The 20,141-nt window shown below is 45.1% G+C and overlaps 2 protein-coding genes across 12 annotated transcripts in view; both read left to right on the top strand.

Moving 5' to 3' along the window:
- Window positions 1–1,504: 1,504 nt before the first annotated feature.
- LOC134051519 (WAS/WASL-interacting protein family member 3-like) lies at window positions 1,505–2,654 on the top strand. Its single transcript, XM_062505317.1, has 2 exons — window positions 1,505–1,877; window positions 2,389–2,654. Exons 1-2 carry the CDS (start codon window positions 1,505–1,507, stop codon window positions 2,652–2,654), a joined length of 639 nt encoding a protein of 212 aa, XP_062361301.1.
- A 155-nt stretch (window positions 2,655–2,809) lies between these two features.
- The window catches only part of KMT2C (lysine methyltransferase 2C), a 190,672-nt gene continuing 173,340 nt past the window's right edge, over window positions 2,810–20,141 (top strand). For all 11 annotated transcript variants that reach the window (XM_062506292.1, XM_062506335.1, XM_062506325.1 and 8 more), the window contains exons 1-2: window positions 2,810–2,922; window positions 3,034–3,213. In XM_062506292.1, the coding sequence (XP_062362276.1) occupies window positions 3,035–3,213 (179 nt within the window). In that variant the 5' untranslated portion in view covers window positions 2,810–2,922; window position 3,034. The remainder of the gene's footprint in view (window positions 2,923–3,033; window positions 3,214–20,141) is intronic.

Raw genomic sequence — 20,141 nt, 5'->3', positions numbered from 1 at the left:
TGTGGCAGCGATTCCCCGCAGCCCAAGGAGTTGATGTGAGCCCACGGTGTGCTCACGTGTCGCAGCTCCAATCAATTTGCACACGCAGAGTGGTTCTGACACATCCGAGGCTCACCCAAGCCGTGGCGCATGTGCACTGTGTCCGCTCACGCACAGCCAGTGTTTCTGGAGATGGCCTTTTTTTTAGTAGACCAGATGGCAACCTGGCAACTCCAGCAAATGCCACACCAGCAATCCCACTGTGCAGAGGCGGTGGCCTTTTCCTTCCCTCTCCCTTGCCCTTTTTCTCTCTACTCCACCCAAGCCTGGGCCTGTATGGCATTAAATGTTTTCAGTTAAATTATGCTAACTTGCCTGAGTTAACAGAATTCAAAGGCATTTTTTTCTGTCATGTTTACTACGTGTAAACATGTTAAGATCTCATATATGAAACTGTATGAGCAGTATACCCATGCTGTCGTTTGCAGACTTTGCAACACAAACATTTAACTCAGGACGTATTTCTTTATTTGGCATAAATAAATACAGTTTCAGTGACAGGGCCAAGAAAGCCATACCAACAATCCAGCTGTTCTTGCATGGCTGAACAATAGGGATGGCTCTATTTAATTTTATACCTATGTAAGTGGAGACAATTATGTTACTTTCTAATGTGTTTCATACATTATGTGAAAATGTCACAGAAGTCTAATTTAATTACTCACAAACCTAGAAAAGGAATCAACAAAGGTTTTATATCATGAAATGGCTCTGAAGAAGACAGGCCAGCAAAAGTCATATTTACCACAGCATAGCATTAAATTTTATATTCTGACGCTGGCAAGTGAAAAACTGGCAAAGGAAAAGCAGTGAAGGAAAAGGTCTGAATTGCTTTGTGTATATTTTTACTTACCAAAAAAAAAAAAAAATAGCGACTAACACCAGCCCCTCCTTTCCTCTTTGTACCAGTGTGATAGATACCCCATGCCATTTTATCAACCGGGACTCAAACAGAAACCTAAAAGCCACTGGAAACACGCTCCGTGCGGGGCTCTCGGAATGCGTTCACCCGTACCCTTGGGGCTATCGCTCCCCACCACGTCTGCAAGTCCGGCGAAGGTCCCGAACCCGCCCGCCGAGCACCAGTCACCGCGCCGCTCTCCTGTCCTCGCGCTCCGCTCCGTGATTCAGCACCCGCGCCCCGAACCCGCCGCTCCGGCCCCGGGAGGGAGGAGGGAAGGAAGGGAGGAGGGAGGGAGGGACGGCCGGGCTGGGGCCCTGCGGGGGCGGATCAGGGGTGCCCTTGGGGCGGTGCCCGGCGCGGGGGCCCCGCGCTCCGCTGGAGCCGCTCCCGCCGCGAGCAGCGGAGCGCGTCGGGGCAGCGCCCAGGAGGAAAGTCTGGGGGCGCGGCCGCTTCCTCGCCCCGTGGCCGGACTTTTGTCGGGTTGCAAGGCCGCGGAGCTCCCCCGCCTCCCCTCGGAGCCCGAGTCCCCGCTGGCCTCCGGGACACGTTAAATCCCGTGTAATGAGGCTTAACCCCGCCCCGCAGCCGGGTGGGCAGGCAGCCAGCCAGGCGGGCCCCTGCCCGCGGAGCCCCCCCCACCCCGAGCGCCCGCAGCTGTTCCAGCCGGAGCTGCTGGAAAGCGGCCACGCTCCCCAGACTTTGTCTCCCTCGCACACAGCGCTGAACTCTGCTCCCTCCCTCCTCCCTCCCATCCCCAGGGGCGCTCGCGGCTCCCCCCACCTCCACCGCCCCAAGCCGCAGACGCGCGGCGGGGGGAAGGGGGAGAGCTCCCGCCGCCTCCCCGGGGGATCCACGGCGCTCCGGGAGAGCGACCGCCGACGGGGCGGGCACCGAGCGCTGCCCCCGGAGCCGCGTCCGGCGGAGCGCAGCCCGTGTGCGGGGAGCGGCCGCTCGCACCCAGAAGGGGATTTTTTTTTTTTTTCTTTTTCCACGGGAAAATAAGTAAAAATAAATAACAAGCGCGGGGAGAGGGCGGGGGAGAGCGCGCCGGGGCGCGGTGCGGGGTGCGGTGCGCGGAGCACCCCGCGGCGCCGCGTCCCGTCCGGGCCCCGCTCCGCGGTTTCCCCGCAGCCCGGCGTGGCCCCAGCCCAGCCCGTGAGGTCGGCGAGGCGGCGGATGGGTGTCTGCGCCGGGGGACGGGCGGTGGGCGGGCGGGGCAGGCGCAGTGTGGGGCCGCGGCAGGGGAGGAGGAGGAGGGCGGGCGGTCGCTGTGTCTATGTGTCGCACTGGCGGGGGGGGAAGGGAGTCGGGGAGGGGGGGGTTACACACCAGGGCAGCGCCGGGATCCCTTCTCCACCCCGCGGGGAGGGGGCAGGGCGCCGCCTCCTCCTCCCCCCCTTCCTCCTCCCCCTTTTTCACCCTTCCTCCTCCTTCTTTCCCCAAAGTTAAACTTCCTGCTCCCGGCCCGGCTGGGAAGGGGACGAGGAGCCCGGCCGGACTCAGCCCCTCGACACACACAACAGCTGGAGCTGTCAAAACTTCCTCCGCTCGGCCTCGGCCCCCGCCGCCTCCGCCGCCGCCGCCCGCTCCTCCTCCGCCCCCGGGGGCTCTGCGCGGGGGGAGGGCGCAGGGCCAGGGTACAATGAAGCGGCGGCCGCCGCAGCCGGGCAGCGCAGCAGCCGGAGCCGCCGCCAGCGCCCGGGGCCTCTAAGCGGGGGCGCCCAGCGGCGGGACCAGCCGCGTCTCTCTCGCTCGCTCTCTTCACCTCCCCCAGCCCCGACAGACCCCGCCGAGCCCGGGGAGGGTGTTATTGTGTGTGAGACCCTTCCTTCCGTCCTCTGCGCTTTCTCTTCGCCACCCCCCCCCCCCCCCCCCCTTTCCCTCCTCCTCCTGCTCTCCCCATGCTGCTCCCCCTGCTACCTGTGCTGGTCGGCGGCGGCTGAGGCCAGCGATGCGAGGCGGAGGTGGAGGAGGCGGAGGTGAGGAGGAGAGGAGCCGCGGGAGCAGGAGGAGCATCGGGATCCCCATCACCATCCTCATCTTCATCCTCATCATCATCATCCATGTGTCTCTCTCGTCCTGCTGACTAGGATGTCAACGGAGGACAAGAGTCTGGTGGTGGCGGTGGTGGAGCCGCCTCAGCAGCAGCAGCAGCAGCCCCCCGAGCCTGGAGCTCCCCCCACAGCAGCAGCAGCAGCAGCCACAGACAAAAGACCTAGGGGCCGGCCTCGCAAAGATGGCGCTTCCCCTTTCCAGAGAGCCAGAAAGAAGTAAGTTCAGCGTTTGTGTGTGCGAGGCAGAGAGGGGCCGGGGCAGGCGGCCAGGCGCAGGCAGAGCTGTCAGTGGAGACTCGCTGCTCGTCGCCCCCTCCCTCTGCCTAATGCCATTTTGAGAAGGGCCCTTCTTTCTTCTCCTCCTCTCCCCTTTGCACTTTCCCCTCCTCCTCCTCCTCCTCCTTTTTCACCTTTGTCTTCCTCCGCCTGCTCTCCGTTTTCCACTCTTCTTTCACCATCCCTATTCCTTTCTTCTCCTCCTTCTTAGGAGTTTCTCTTTAGCTCTTCCCCCTGCACACTCTGCCTCATTTTTCCCTTGCCTTTGCACCTTCCCCCTTCTTTTTGGGTCCGTTCCCTTCCAGGACGCTCGGCTGCCCTCAGCGTCGCTCGGGTACTCCCTGTGCGCTGACGGTAGTTCCTCGTCGCTTTCCCTTGCTATGCACCCCCCTCCACCCTCCCTTCCCCTCCTCTTTTTGGGAAGGAAAACACGGTTCCCGGCGGGTGGTGGGGAGGACACCCCCGCAGCCCCGGGCACAGGCAGAGTTGAGGCAGGAGTTTCTCGGCAGCGCGGGGGGAGCTGTCAGCGGCCGCCGCACGGAGGGACGCGCCGCCGGGACGGTGCCGGAGCACAACAAACACACGGAGGGAGGGGGCGGAGGATGGCGGGGGAGAGCCCGTTCCCAGGCGCCGGCAGCTCTCCCTTCGCCTCTGCCTCTCCCCGCCGGGGCGCGGGCGCTCGCCCGCCCCAGCGCTCACCCCCCCGCCCCGCCGGGCGCTCCCCGGGGGTCCCCGCGGCCCCGGGCGGGGATCCCGCCGGGCCGGGCCGAGCTGAGGGAGCCTCGCGGAGGGAGCCTCGCGGAGGGAGCGGGGGTGGCCGCGCTGCCCTGCGGGTGCCCGGGGTTCGCGGCCGGGCTGCGCTCGGGAAGAGGCCCCGGCGGGCGCTTCCCGGGAAGCGGCGCTGCCGCGCTGGCCGCGCTCCCCCCGGGTTATTTTTGAGTAGGATGGAGCTTGCCATGGCATAGCTGATGGCAGCGGTAATAGGGCAAAGCTGGGCGGCACGTTTGTTGAAGGAACGTCAGGAGGTGACCAAAACGGCTCCTGCGCTGTGAGGTCTGTCCGAGCCTCGGGGTTCAGAGGTTGTTCCCTTTGTTTTGAGGGGACGCGCTGTTCGACGCTGCCGTGTTTGTCCTGGCGCTTCCCTAAACGCCCACCCCAAACATCACTGCCAATTTCCGTGCCGGAGTCATTTCGGTTGGGAAAGACCTTTAAGGTCAAGCCCGACCATAAGGTCACAGTGCAAGTCCTCAACATGATAAGGGATTCTGCTGGGCTGGACCTAAACACATGCAAAGACCACGCGTCTTTTATATGCATTTATTTTTACAAATATATAAGTATCCCAGCACAGAGCTATCATTAGTTTGGGATACGTTATTTTTTTTGTTGTTGTCATTGATGGAAGTTTGTTTGCCTGCAAAGATTTTTGTGTCACCTCAGGTTTTGGGGAAGGTGTGTTGTTTACAGCTCACTCTTTTCATTATCTCGTGTATTTTCCTAACAGAATTTTCAATATAGTGGTTGTTGAAAGTAGTTGACAAACGTACACGTGCTGAAGTTCTTGGGTTCATATCCTTTATGCTTAGTTTTGCACACTTTAGTTTAATTTTTACTTACAGAATCCAACCTTACATAGGAAACCTTTGAATGTTTTATTTTAAAATAAATTTTTCTGAAGAAAACTGAAAATGCAACTGAAATGTACAGTCTGCACAAAAAGCCTAAGTAGTGTTATGAGTGAAAATTGACATCTTGTTTGGCCAGTTTGAGGTTGTGTATGCACTCTTGAGGAAAAGTGTATGTTAAACAGGTAATTCCTTGCCTTCAGTTAGGTTTTTTGTGTCATGGGAATGTTGTTTCCTAGGTTTAGGAAGAAATAAAATATTCCTGTAAAATACGAGCTTATGCTTACATGACTATAAGTGTTTGTGTGAAAGCAGGAAATTAAATTAGCTGAGACAAAAATGAAAATGAATCAGTACTCTTTGTTCACACTCTGATTGTTCCTGGCTGACATAGTGCTCCCTGTCCTGCTGCATCTTTCTGAAAATCCTGTACTTTTGGTAAAGACATTATGGCATAAGTCATAAATGCTTTTGAAACTAGGATTTTATAAAAAAGTCTTCCTTTTTACTTCCGTGCTTTCCAGTTGGATTAATGTGCCTCATGTAAACCAGATAAAAGAGCATATGTCAGACCATTTTCTGTACTGTAATCACATGTCTAAATCACTATTAGCCAGTCAAATTGTTCAACTGCTTTATCCCATTATAGGAAATGTTCCACTGAATGTTCAGTCTAAGTGCAGTCTAAGTAATGATAAAACGAAGAGCCCTGCATTAAACTGGCAAAGCCAGAATAGAATAATTCCTTAGTTATGGATACCACCATTAAACAGCAGTGCCATATTGGAGAGTGCTTTGGGTTGGTACTTTACCTTCTTTGAAGGCCATGTTTTTAAGCAAATTTGATAAGTCTTAGCATACAGATGGAAAACTGCCTGCTCCTGTGAGATGCCAGGGATTCTCAACTTTTTCCAGAAGTAGGCTTATGTTAAGGGTTCTTCAGTGGGACAGTGCTTGCTCACATCTCATTCTGCTTTTTATCTGGTTATCAGGAAAAATTTCAGGGGTTCTGTGGACACAGATAAATACAGGGAACAGTGGAGGCCTCCTGTAGGTGAGGAGCTGGGAATCAGTGTCGTCAGTACCTGGAGAGAGGTACAGGTGGTGGAATGTGGTGCTAGAACAGCCTTTTATCATTTTTTGTAGGATGTGGCTTCTTGTAGCACTGTCAGGAGAGTTAATCTTAGGTGAACAGTTAATTTTTATTATTTATATTGTAATTGTGCCTAGAGGCTAGGGCACCATTACACTACGTGCAGTACAAATGCATAAGTAAAGGTTGTTCCTGCATAAACAATTTCTTAATTTAAATGTAAAGATAAGGCAGTATGTAAATGTAAGAAATGTATTGGGAAAGCACAAGGGAGCTGTGAGAATGCTGTGAGGAAGAGAACATGGAGAAGTTCAAGTAGCCTGGCTATCTCAGCATCGGGGAGTGATTCACATGCATCCAGCTTGGAGGATATATTTAAAGCAGGGTAGCATTGTCACCCTGAGGATTTTCACAGATAGCTGGTTTCCTGCCTGAACTGTCAGGCCAACACTCCTGTTTTCTTCCTTACCCCTTTGTCAAAACGTATCTGTACAGAGCAGCAATTTGGATTTAAGAGGTGGAGAAAGAGCTGGCCGTGCAGAGCCTTGAAATTAAGAGCAAGGAAGTTGTTCATGCATTGGGGCATCAGGAAGAATAGAGAACTGTAATCCAAGCAGTGAACGAAGAAAATATGTTTTAATATCACCTTTCTACCTTAAAAGGTAGAAAGACTGAATTTACAAAAGTTGAAAAAAGATAATGAAGTTACTACTTAAAGCTAGGACACGATAGTGAAGAAAGAAGTTTTCAGATGCATGGTGACAATCCTCTTGCTAGGATTGTACAGGAAAAATGGAAATAATTAGGTGCCACCTCACTGTATGGCCTGAAATCTTGGGATCTTAACTCTTGCTTGGATTATACCTCAGATTCCAGGGTAGGGACCTGAAGGATAGGAATATAGGCAGAAAAAAGTTGTGGAGGAAGAGTTCTGTATTAACTATACTGTCATTGTATGAACAGCTGGTTGTTCATGAAAATGTATCAAATAGTATTGTACAGGTGCAGTAAATATTCCTGTAATCAATTTTAAGTAGCAGACCTTTCTTAATCTCTGCAGGTTAAAAGCAGCACACATGCAGCTTCTCAGCAAAATTTAGTAGCAGAAGTCTTGTTGGTTGTGACCGTTTGTAGATCAGTGTCTAAGATCACTTTAAATTTTATTTTCAGCATCCATCAGATCTTGATGTATGTTACAAGTTATTTTTGCAAATTTGTTTAGTTTAAAGCAGCATATAATGATGCTTTCAAAATTGTGGAGAACATTTTGTGTGTCTTTTTTAATTACCCATGTTTTAATTTCCATAGTAATTTTTCATTACTTTAGCCAATGTAAGTTGCAGTAGGTTTTCAAAGGCCATTGATTTCACATATGCAGATAGTTTTGAGTACCCTTAAGCACAAGTGTTTTTGCCAGGAAATGATTATTTGAGAATTTTTATCATCAGTTTAGTTGCATTTGCATTAGGGTAGGCCAATATTTAAAGATACCTACTGTGATTAAAGAACCTCAACGTGTTGGATGGAGCTTTATAGCTCAGCTGTGTTTCTTTGGTTCATCACGTACCTTCTGTGTGATACTTGTGTCTTTACTTGCCTGCCCTTTTCTCAATTCAAAATTTAACATTTGCAAATGTAAGATGTATGTTGCATTGTAGGATAAAAATGTTCCTAAATACAAGATTGCAGTCAGGGAACGTCATCACTACCTGGCAAGACTGAGCTCTTCTGATGGACAAGCTTCGTACAACTATTGCACAGCAAAGGGTTAATATATTAAAACAAACACTGGGCTGTACAAGCCACGTGTATCAAACTGTTTGGCCAAAAGCCAGCAAGCACATAGTGGAACAGGGAATGAGGAGGAGATGAGGTGTGAGGATTGAAGTTGGCTCTTTGCAGAACAGGGCTGTGCTTTGTGCCATTTTCTTCAGCAGCCCGTGTTCTGTGACTTCCTCCACTGTATTTGAATTACCAAGCAATTCCCCAACTGTTTTAATGTATTTTTTGCATAGGAGTCTGGCTCACAGTGCTCAGGAGGTGAATGATACCTGTATTAATCTTCAGGTTTTCAGTTCTTGATAAGTACTTGTGCAAGATGGATAGGGTTTATTGAATTCTTTTGCCACAAAGTTGTTAAAATATGGATTCATATAGAGTCTTCACTTGTATCTTAAGGGTGACTGAAGTTAAGCTAAATGCTGGAAATAGATGCAGTTTCCCCAACTTGAAACAGCCTGCATTTGCTGTGAAGGACTCTTAGAGACTTTTTTTTTTTTTTTGACAGTTCAGCTGTTAGTTTCTCTGTGTTTGTGTTTAATGATCCATTGAACTTCTGTAGCACTTGTCATGAGAGGACCTCCAAGAGGGACAGATTAAGTGTGATGGCTGTCTGAAATCTCAACATATTGGCCACAAGGTGTGTCTTGCCCAGTCTCTTGGTTGCTACACTGAGCTGTCTACATAACAGACTCTTTATCCTGTGTGCAGTGACACAGGAGACTTTTCCCAGCTTAAAACAATAAAACAGTTCCATTTTCTTGGCTTTGCTTGTGGATTTTTTTTTTACTTGTTAGCATGTTAACTCCTACTAACTTCTCGTCATTGTTCTTTTGTAAGATAAGTTATTGGAAATGGACATTACTATTCTTTGTCATCATTTCAGCTGAGAGATGGTTTTCCAAGGCAGTTGGCTTGCTGAGAATAGGTGAACTCTGCCTTTCACAGGCTGGAATTGTTTTTTAACTCCTGTACCACAGCAATATTGGAGGGGTAGCAGGGTTATGTATCACCAGGGAAAACAGAATTTCCTTATACACCACTAATAATCACTCTCTTATACAGTGCTGTTATACACTAATGCTGTGAAATTACCTTTTCAAGAAATGCTGTCATAAGTACACTAAAATGTTATTAATTGCTAAATAATTAGGTGACTGAGAATTCCAGGAAATACTGAAAGCTTTGCTCCTTTCTATGTTTAATGCATTTGATCACCAGTTCATAAAATCTGCATGGTTCATACAGTTTGGGTAAATACAGAGGAACAAGTTTTTACTACTTTTTGTTTGTAACTTGTACTGTCGATAACTTACACTGAATTCTGCATTTTTTGCTCTGCCTTTTTTTCCCCCCACTGGAAGGATGGCACTAGGCAGTGCTGTTCATGCTAGTCAAAATAAGTTTGGGCACTTGTTTCAAGAATTACACTGAGTAAGTTCTAACAGCAATAGTGCTTTTGAAAGCAAGTAAGATAAAGTAGGAAAACCCTTAAAACGTAGAGCATTTATTACTTCAAGAAACATAGGCTGTGAGTGTATGGAGTGCATCAGGTGGTTATTTTCCCCCAAACACCATAAATCTTAAGCTGGTTCTGGCAACAAAAAGGAGCAGTAGTGCTGCCCTCCCTCTGCTACCAGCTGTTTGTTCTCTCCCCTGTGCTGACTCAGGCACTGGTGGTGAGCTGCACTGGGAAACTGAGCTGGGGTAGAACTAACCTGGCAAAGAAACATGTTTGTGATAGCACGAGGGAGGAGGAGGCCAGAGCAAGGGCCAGGCTGCTGGTGGGAGGCAGAGCTGTGGCTCTTGGCAGCACTGCCAGCCTGCAGCGCTCTCAGCCTTGGCTGTCTGAAATTTGAGGGATTTTCGACTCCATCGAGCTTTTCAATACAGGAGTAAATTCAGGAGATGGAGATTTTTACAGCCTATGGTCAAATAAGGCTGGTTCATTGGTTTAAAAAGAAATAGTGATGTTGAAGGGTTCTTCACAGCATATAGATGGAGGAGTTGTTATCATCTTCCTTGCCCCAGACATTGACATTGATTAAATAAGGAATTTCAGTTCTCACTTTGATGCTGGGAATCATTCTTAAATAGAGTATTTAAAGCACCCTCAAATAAAAATGTAAGTAAAATATTTTATATTAACAATGATTTCTGGTATCCTGGAAGCTCCTTCCTACAAGTATATCAATATATAGGCATTATAATAAAGTGAAATGATCTTTTGCTTCTTTCAGAATACTTTTGCCTTTTGTATTTTTTTGGGGGAGGTATTTTTGCTGAATCATATGTGTGCCCAATCCTATTACCAGCCATTCCCATATAAATTTATAATTACTAATTTTCAGTGCTGTATTTATCAACATTCTAATTGCTTTTCTTGAAGAAACTGCTGGAAGCACTATCAAACTAGGATGTTTCTACCCAGACTTTTGTCATTGAGTAGGGGGAAGGAAAAAGAGGACTTTTTCTCTTCTACTGCGTTATTACTGAATGTAAATAAAGTATTGCCAAAACCAGTTTTAATTAGGCTCTCAGGAAAAAAAAAATCAGCTTTAGGAAAAATTGCCAGTTTTTTACTTTGCCTATTATATATTTATTTTCCTTGGAGCATGTGCAGTTGAGTCACTTTTATGGAACAGCAACATAAAAGGGATTTTCGGTAGTGAAGAAGTGGTCCAAATGTCCACTCTCTGCCATTAAACATCTACTGACATCTGAGGTGTCTTTTTGTGATTTGAGTACTGTCTGGGAGCTATGGCTAATCCAGAATGACTTCTAGAGCATCCCAGTGTTCGTGGAACGTGGGTGTTCCAAAAATGGTGTCTTATCCTTCTATCTGTCTGGCATTGAAGACTGTCTGCTGTGTTCTTAAGGCTCAAGAGAACAGGATAGGATGGCTCCATATCGTTATTAATAAAGAGAGGAGTAATTCTGTCTTAAAATTTGGGAGATTTATTAGTATGCCATTTCATAAACCCAGAATGTGAATTATTCAGGGTTCTTTTTCCCTATGTGTGAAGTTCAGAGCACAATGAAATATTTTAAATAAAAGGAATATTTAGTTTTCCTGTATCAGCAGAGATAAAGGGAACTGTATGGCCAAAAAAGACTTCAGGGTGATCTTGTGCATCCTTCTGTGTGTTGTGTATCTTTTCCATTACTGACAAATGGGTCTCTGACTTGTTTTTGAAGTATTTAGTGAATGCACTTCCCCTTTATCTCTAGGCAGTTGGTTTCAGTAACTAATTTTGTACAGTATAAAATAAATATTCTTTACTGCTGATGAAGCCAGTATTTTCTTGTATTACTCACAGCTAAGACTCCACAGCTGAAATGAAGAACAATTTTTATACAGAACTTTTATTTATCAGGTGATTGTCTCCTTTGTTCTGCACTGAGCAAGCTTAACCTCTTTAGCCCATAATATTGATTTAACTGATTTTTCCTTTGGAAGATTGCTAGTCTTTATTTAAAGTTTCACTTGGTTGATATGAGCCACTTCTCAATTTATCAGAATGATTTTTGTTAAGATCTTGTCTTCAGAAATATTTGTAGCCCCTTCCTCAGCCATGTATTGTATAGAACTCTCCTGTGTGTCAATGTCCTCATGCAGGTCCTGGAGGAAGGGACTTTCTTGCAATGTTCATCCATATGTATTGAAAAGATTTGCAAATAAAGCCCCTCTGAGTGCTGTAGGTCATTGTTGCCAGCCTCTCTTAGGATAGTTTTACCAGGACTGTATTAGGGAAGATGATTTCTCATAGTTTAGAGATTATTTCTCTCCGTTTCTTAAGCATGGTGTGAAATTCTTCCAGTCCCGCTGACTTGAATTTCTCTGATTATTTAGTCTAGCAACAAAATCAGTTTCTAGTATTAGCTACGATAAATCTGTTTGATGAAGGCTAAAATACAGAAAATGGCATTTGAGTCTGTTTTGTTACCCATTTGTTCTTTATGAACACCGTTTGTACAGACTTTTGTATTTTCCTTCTTACTTCTAAAATATTTCTGAAACTTTGTTTGCCTTTTATACTGCACAGTGGTAATACTGCATGCTGTGCTTTATCTCTTCTGATTTTTATCCCTGACAGTATGCTGTTCCTTTATATTCATTAAAATGCCCTTGTTTCCATTCCTAATATGATTCTTTCTAGTTTCAGTCCCTTATTACTGGCTGCTTTTGATGTAGCCTGTATTGTTCAAATACATTTCCTATCTCTCCCCTGCTTTGGAATACTTTGCCATTTTGCACATTCCAGTACAATAACTGCCAGTCCTCCTTTAAATTGTAGTCTCAAGAGATTCTAGCAACAAGTTCAAAGAGTTTGTTGAAATTTGCTTTTTTTTCTTTCAGTTAATTGAAGATAAAAATTTGCTCTCCTCTCTCTACCGCTCTCGCTTTCCCCCTTCCTTGGCACAGCGAGTGCTTCTCGTTACCACTTCCAGCCAAATCACTGTACACATTGAGATGTTTAAAATGGAGCCTGCCCTAATAGAGTGAAGTGTGAAGTAACTGCTCTTCTGGCACCCTCAACTTTGTGAAACAGTTGTCCTCAACGTTTTCACAAACATGTTGGGCTGTTTGTTCTGATATTTTGGTTTTCTATTAGACGTATGGATGATGAAGGCCTTCTCTTACCCTCTGAGATACGTGCTCTGAAAACTTCTGTTAGCTGATTCCAAAGACTCAGCAGCTTCCTCAGATTTTGCTCTCCCAGCCTTCCAGTTCCTTTTTCCCTAGTTCCCATTCTCTCTTGCTTATGTGTTTGTTTCACCTCCAGTTTTTTTCCTTCTCTGTTTTTTTTCCTTGTAATGAAAGCAAATGACTATTTTTTTTTCTTACCGTGGCCCACTGAACTGCATGAGACTAGAACTTAGCAATGGGCCAGATGCTTTTTGTTGTGAGGAAAAGCTTGGAAAAGGGAATTTTGAAATAAAAAGAACTGAACATTTCTGTTTCCTTAATTTTTTCCATTTCTAAGTGGGGCTAATTTGTGGCTTGTGTTTTGTGTGGATGAGGGACACGGCTGTAGCCAGCAATAGTGTCCTGGCACATGAAGCACTCTGCTCCTTGTCTGTGGTTGTGAAAAACCCAGCAGGGAATGTTTGGAGTTGCTGGACTCTGTTGTTTCCAGTGCTGTCCCCGCTGTCACACAGTTCCAGTGGTTGCTCATCCAGTTCTGACCACTCTGCCAAACAGTTCTCAAGGCTGGCCCAAGGTTTCATGTGGTCCACATACTGTTCCCAGCATAGTTTGTGTGTGGCTGCTTTGTGTGGGAGTTTGGGAATTAGATAGCATGGATGAAAGCTGTCCTGTGCTCGTCAGCCTCAAGGCCAGCATCACCAACTGCGTTTAATGTACTGGTATAACCATAACTGGATTTGTTTTGTTGTTTGGGCTCTTTTAAGGAGGAATTCAATCAAACTGATAGAATTCTCATCAGTTTCACTTCCAGCCTCCTGGGCAAGCAGTGTGCCACAGTTAATTTTCTCTAACCCATAGGGATGCAACTTTAGGAGGAACAGCTCACAGCAGAATTGCTCTAGAGGGAGCAGAGGAGATGGGATGTACAAGCCATGAGGCTCTGGGAAATGCAGGCTTTCAGTGCCACTTCAGGCTTCTCACATACAATGTTCCCTGGTTCATGTTTTCAGTAATTAATCTTGCATCAGACATCCTGGTAGAGATTTATACAAAGGTAAGTGAAAAACACATTAAGCAGGAATTCTGATTTATATTTCTGCCTGCGTCTTCCAGAAACCCTTTAGGAGGGAGCTGAGCCCAGAAATGGGAGGGTAACTCAAGAAATAAATGATCTGTAAGCAAAATTATTTAAAGAAATAATCTCTGAGCTATTTTCATGTAGCACTAAGGGCTAGCTCATGTCTGGCTATGCTGTTGTCTTATTCTTTAATGGAATGGGAGACTATTCTTTGTTTTGTGGTATGCTGTGAACAGCTTGGAAATACATTCATTGCAAATGTATTAGTTGGTAAAGAATAAACATAAAAGCTTGGTAAACTTACGTTCCATGTGCTCTCTATGTGGTCTTCTCAGACAAGGATACATTGGTAGAGCAGAACAGAGAAAGTACTGTTGATTGTGAACCTACTTTATGGACAAGCAGAAAATCTTGATCTCAAGGCTTGTTAACCAGATGCTGTCAATGGGGGTTTTAAATTACTGATAACGTAAATAAATATTTGTTTAAGAATATTTTAGGTTTACTTTTTTTATTTTTTTCAGTTCATGTGTCTCTTTTAATTTTACTTGCTTTGGAGTGTCTTGATAGACAAAAAATAACCAGTTTTTACATTGTTAGCTTAACTATGTTATTTTAAAGGCTTTTTTAGACCAATGAGAGTTTCTTGTCTATACTTAGTTAACATGCTTACAGTTAGAAGAAGTGAAGTTATAATTGTCTTGGACATGTCTAAACTTGTTGAGTTGAAGCTTGGGCTTTCAGCTATTCCATATCTTCTTAGATGCACTGTTTTCCTTAAGTGGGTAGACTTTGGAAAAGTATTGTGATAGACATTTTTTAACTGGCTTTTATCTAAAGACTATAAATGTTGTTCAATCAAGTTGTTAAATATTTCTGTTTTTTCTTTTGGTCCCCCAGTGTGTGTAGCCTGAACTGAACCTGGGGAATTTACATCTACATGGATGTGACCGCGTCATCTGGTGTGGGAGCATATTCCATAACAGCTATTAGTAATGGGCCTTGGGGACAGGGCAGAGACTGCATTCTAGCTCCTGTAGTCATGCCACCTAGGTTTCTTTTTTAGGAGCATTGTGATGGTCTAGTTTCTGTCTGAATTGTTTTCTTTCAAAACTTGAATAATTGTTTATTTTACTATTCTAAAGGAGCTAACTAATGAAAGGAGGAAGTGTCTTTAACTGCTGCCTAGGTCTTTGTGCTTAGTCGGAAGAATGAAGTAGTTATCTCTGAAATGCAATTCAGATAGACTGGGGTCTGAGCAGGGGCAGTCTGATAGGAAATACTAAACAAAGGTGTTTAGATGTGATTTAGGTGGTCTGAATATCACCTTTAAGGCCTGGTCTCTGTTGTCTGTGCTTGGCATCAAATAGAGTCGTTCCCCCCCCGCCCCCCCCCCCCCCCCCATTGGATTTCAGCACTGTGTGTAATTACAGAGCTATGTAAACAACGAATTGAACTTCAAAATATTTTAAAACAACTTTGGGAATTGACTCTGACCTGCTTTGAGCAGGAGGTTGGACTGGCTGACCTTTGAGGTCTTTTTCAACCTGACTGACTGTGTGATCCTATTACATGAGCATCCCTTCTGATGGTGATGTCCATTATTTATGTTGTAGCCATTGCTTTTATACAGTGAATGATGTGTAATTTTTTATTTCCTCGATGGTATTTTCCTGTATTGTTTATGGAAAGAAAATAGTTTACTCAATCTCTTTGTTTCATCGTCTATGTTTCTTATTTCCTTTGTCACCTGATACTGGCTTTATCTATTCATCTGTGTGATTCCACATATACGAAATAAATTATTACTTCCTTACCACACTGGGATTGTTTTTTTCAGAAATGGTGTCACCTGGCATTCTGGATTTTCTTTTTAAAATGCACATTTAAAAGTTTATCAGCTAGAAAAGGGTAGGGCTATTTTGATTATGTTAAAGCAAATATGTCAGAATTTATATTCTCATTGGATTTCCATCATGCAGTGTTGAAAAGAGTTTTGTCCTGCCTGTGCTAGCAGCTAACAATACATGTCACTAGCAATGAGTCATTTTCTGATGGCCTGGGAGTGTTTAGGTATTTCTGTTTTCTGCCTCTTCTCATCTTGCATCTTCTTTCAAACTTGTGGTCCTTTCATCTATATTGATTTTTAGTTCTCTCTGTATTTATTTGCCAATCTCTTTTGTTTTTTGGGGTTTTTTTGGTCATAAAGAAAATTTTCATCAGGGACTCTGGTGATGGGACAAGGGGGTATGGCTTCAAACTGTCAGAAGGAAGGTTTAGATTAGATGTTAGGAACAAATTCTTTGCTTTGTGGGGGGTGAGGCACTGGAACAGTTTGACCAGACAAACTGTGGCTACTCCATCCCTGGAAGCGTTCCTGGCCAGGCTGGATGGGGCTTGGAGCAACCTGGTCTATGGAATGCATCCCTGCCCATGGCAGGGGGGTTGGAAGCTGTATCTGCCAAACCTTGCCAGTCAAAACCATGAGAAGAGAGAGAATGTGATTCTTTCTTTATAGAAAGCTATTTTAATTACATGACTTGCCCTGCTGTTCAAATTCTGTTTCTAAAAGCACACTTGCTAGATATGACACCTTAAATGTAGTGGCTTTAAATCAAATTTATCACAAAATGTTAATGTGGGTATGCAGTTAATAACACAAAACATGTTTCTTGGCTGTGTAACATGTTGCCAACCTTTCTTTGGGTCTAGATATGATCTGGTTCGTGCTCACAAGAAGAGAGAGCAGGGGAGAGGAAATAGACTGTTTGGAACTGTTTGGAGCCTTTTTTCCTTTTTTTATAAATTTTATTTTTTACTTTTAGAAATTGAGTCTATCTCTAGAGAATGTTGTAGTACAGGTTAGAAACTAAGAACTTCCAAACCCCTTGAAACGCAGTAAAAAAAAATGAGTCATTTGTCTTCTGTTTAATCCTTTGGCATGGAAATTGGGATTTACAGAGAAATTATTCACAGAAGAGGGTGGTTTGAGTTGCTGTGTAGCATGGAAGCATAAAGGGATGCTAGAAGGTAAAATGCCTTTACATTTCAGTAAATTGTCAGACTAAGGAGAAATATTTGCATTTCATTTTCTGCTGTTGTCCTTTTGTAGCTCAGTACGTAGCACTTAATCTCAAGTTGTTACAACTATAATATTTTTAGAAACCTATTGAATATTTTGAAAATAGCAAGTCGGCAGGAGTTAAGGAAAATCTTTAAGAAAGACAAACACTTTTTTGAGCTTCTTAATATGTGTCTTTACATTTTAAAATCACTGAAGTAACAGATCAGATATAAGACCTAGTTAGAGTAACCAAGTAATACTTCAGTTGACAAGCCCATGTCTCTTTATTTGTATGTGTTCCATCTGAAATTTTGATAGGAGTATATTGGAATTGGTGACTTGTCTATTTCTGAATTTCTCTTGCTTGCTGTGAAGAAACATTCACTCAAAGTTAGGAATGTAAATAGGGCCTAACACAAACAGATAGGGTGTGCTTTGCTCAATGTGTCTTGATTAACTTAAGGGTGGCATCCTTGAGTTAATCAATTTGAGCTTGGAAGAAAACAGTCCGCCATATGTATAGACATAAGTTTTTATCTTAATCATTAAATCTATCACTTCTGTTGCTTATTAAAAAAAAAAAGTCTGAGGAGAGATGACTGGTCCCATTTTTCCCATGTACATTTTCTTGGCAGAAGCAATGGCATAAACATTTCCTGCCTTGCCATTATGGTGACACACGTTTGTGGAGATGTGTGAATTAGGGCAGGGAACTGCTGCAGACACAATTGCTTTGCCTTTTCTCAGTGTCCAGCCCTGCTGCTTCTTGCTGGGTTGCCCTGTAGCAGGTTTAGTCCATGTCTCTGGTTCATAATCCAACATTCAGCTGAATGGGAACAGTTCCGAGGCTGGGAAGAAGAGGTGTGGGGTGGGATCAACTTCTATTGGAACTGCTGCTGAATGTATAATCCTACTGAATGCAATGTATGGGCAGTTTGTGTGGAGAAGTAGTAATCAGTCAACGTGACTGGTGTTGGACCACATCTGACTGTGCTGTAGTAAAATTACACTTTTTCCTTGCTAAGATTTTTATGGCAATTAATGTGCTCTTACTTTAAAAGAGCTAAATATCACCCTTTGATGTGAGAGAAAATGCATCCCAAAGAAGGGGAAGAACAAGGCCAGCTAATACGGCTTCATATACCTGTTAGCTTGGATTTTGGGTCACATAAACAGGGAAAAATACTGAGATTAATTTATTGTTATTATTTTAACCAGTTGTTATTAAATTCCAGGTTGTTTGTGCTAGCGTACTTAAAATTGTCAGATGACCCATTACCTTCTAGGTTAAAACCTTAAGTTTTTAACAGTGTAATGTGAAAATATGTTAATAAACCCTGAAGGTTTAAGGTACAGCAGCACAACAACCTCGTGAATTGATGGAGGGTCAGTCATGCTGCAGGGGTATGACCTGGAATGGTACCACACCAGGTCTGTAGTGGAAGTTCATCAAAACAGGGAGTTACGGGATACATGATACACAGGAAACTTGGTGCTCCAACCTTGCTTAACCTACAAACCCTAAACACTCCATTTATTTAATACAGTTTGGAAAACACACACCTTCTGTCTGGTTAGAAAACTGTTCAAACTCAGCAGAGGTGGATGTCCAACAGGGACTTGTCCTGGCTGAACCTGAAGGACTGTGAGTGTGAAAGGGAATAGGCAAAGTGATTAATATCTCAGTAGGGGCTTTGCAATTCACCACTTGTTGGTTGGACCAAGGCAACCAACCCTTACTGCAAAATAAACCCCTGACATTCACCATCTCAGCTAAGATTTAGAATAGCATATTTAACCTTCTCATTGCAGCAGACTGAGTGTGCTAATACGTGTGGTTACAGAGATGTGCTGATAAGCCAGAGCTTGATAGCACCTTGTAGCCAAATATATTGATGTGTCCATACCTGTAGTAACATGGCACAATGGCTCTTATACAATAGTTACTTGTTTCAGAGTAAACACCTGGAGATTTTTTCATGTGAGTGCTTTCTTTTTAAAAACTTTATCCTCATCTCTGCAGAATGGGTTTGATAAAAACTTTCTTGTAGGCTGGGCACCTAGAACATGTTCCAGTTGAAAATGGAAGGAGAGGTAGCTTTGGTCCACTCCCTCTACCAGGGCAGATCTTGCTCTGTGAATCAGTGTGGGAATTTGGGTTTGTTTTGTTCAGTCTTAGAGGTGAAATGGTATCTTTCAGTTCCTAGGTGCATTTATTGAGAATTTCTCTAACCAGTACTCATAAGGCAATACTGAACTTGCTTGTCCACAACAGATGGTGCCCAAGATTAACTATGTCCAGCTGCAGCTCGGTGTGACAGAAGAGAATTTAATAAGAAAAAAATATTGAGATGAGTGAGAAAATAGAGGTGACGCATGGTTTTACTTTGTTTGGCAGACAAGTCAGATTATTGTTGTCAATGTGTCAACCTGTCTTGCAGATACTTAAACAAATTTTAAGAAAACTTGAGGTGGACAGAAGCAAAGCGTTACACAACAGCTGCATAAGGGTTTTTTGCATGAAGGGAAGTTGAACAAACGTAGTTGCAGTACTGCTCAAATTGGCAGGACCCATTGGTGTGCAAGTATCTATCAATGCAAGTGAAGTGACACTTGCGTAATGTTTTCTTGATTTGTTTTTCTCTCTGTAGGAGAATAAAATTGGCAGGGAGCATTTGGAGGATTAGGAAAGAGCCATTTGTAGATGGACATTTGTCAAGCTTTGCTTTCGTAGCTTGTCCATTCCAGATTGTTTTGGAGAAGTGTAGAGCAGCCTGGAAAATGTTGGGGGAGGGGCAGAAACAGAAAGAAAAAAAGAAAACTAAAACATAAAACACTAACTTAAACGACAAAACTAAACACCAAGAAGTTTCACCTCAACATGAGGAAGAACTTTATGTTGAGAGCGGCAGAGAGCTGGAAGAGCTGCCCAGGGAGGTCCTGAAGTCTCCCTTTGCTGGAGACATTCCAAACCCACCTGGAGGCGTTCCTGTGTCACCTGCTCCAGGTAACCCTGCCTTGGTCGGGGCTTGAAGTAGCTGATCTCCAGCCCAAAGGGTTCTGTCATTCTGTGGAAAAAGGAGAAAAACAAACAAAAAACACGGCGATCCCCGGAGTCCCGCGTTAATCTTTCACGGGTGAAACTCTGGTTTTCTCAGAGCAGCCCCAGCAGCCGAAGAGGGGCCGCCAGGAAAGCGGCTGGCGTCTATGGAAACCTAACTTTTGCTTGCGCCGCTTTGTTAAATGGAAAAGTGCGGGCGTGGGGGGAAGGGAGCGGGAGCGCTGCCGCCCGCCGCGCTGGGAGGGTGCTCCCGGGCAGGGGGAGCGGCCGGGCGCTGCCGCGCTCGGGTCCCGGGCTCGCCCGCCGGGCCGTGCGGGCCCCTGCGGGGGCGCGGGTCGGGGGCCGGCCCGGGGGAGCCTCCGGCGGGGGCGCTGCGCCTCCGGCCGCCGCCGCTCCGCCTCCCGAGCGCGGGCGGCCCCGCTCCTGCCGCAGCGCTCCGGTCCGCACATTGGCGGCGCCCGGCTGCGTCGGATCTACTTTCTCTCCCTCGGCTCTTTTTTTTTTTTTTTTTTTTTCT

Source organism: Cinclus cinclus, chromosome 1 (assembly GCF_963662255.1).
Source record: "Cinclus cinclus chromosome 1, bCinCin1.1, whole genome shotgun sequence".
Classification (NCBI taxonomy): domain Eukaryota; kingdom Metazoa; phylum Chordata; class Aves; order Passeriformes; family Cinclidae; genus Cinclus; species Cinclus cinclus.
The sequence above is the reverse complement of the archived record's forward strand: the minus strand, read 5'-3'. Positions and strand labels throughout refer to the sequence as shown.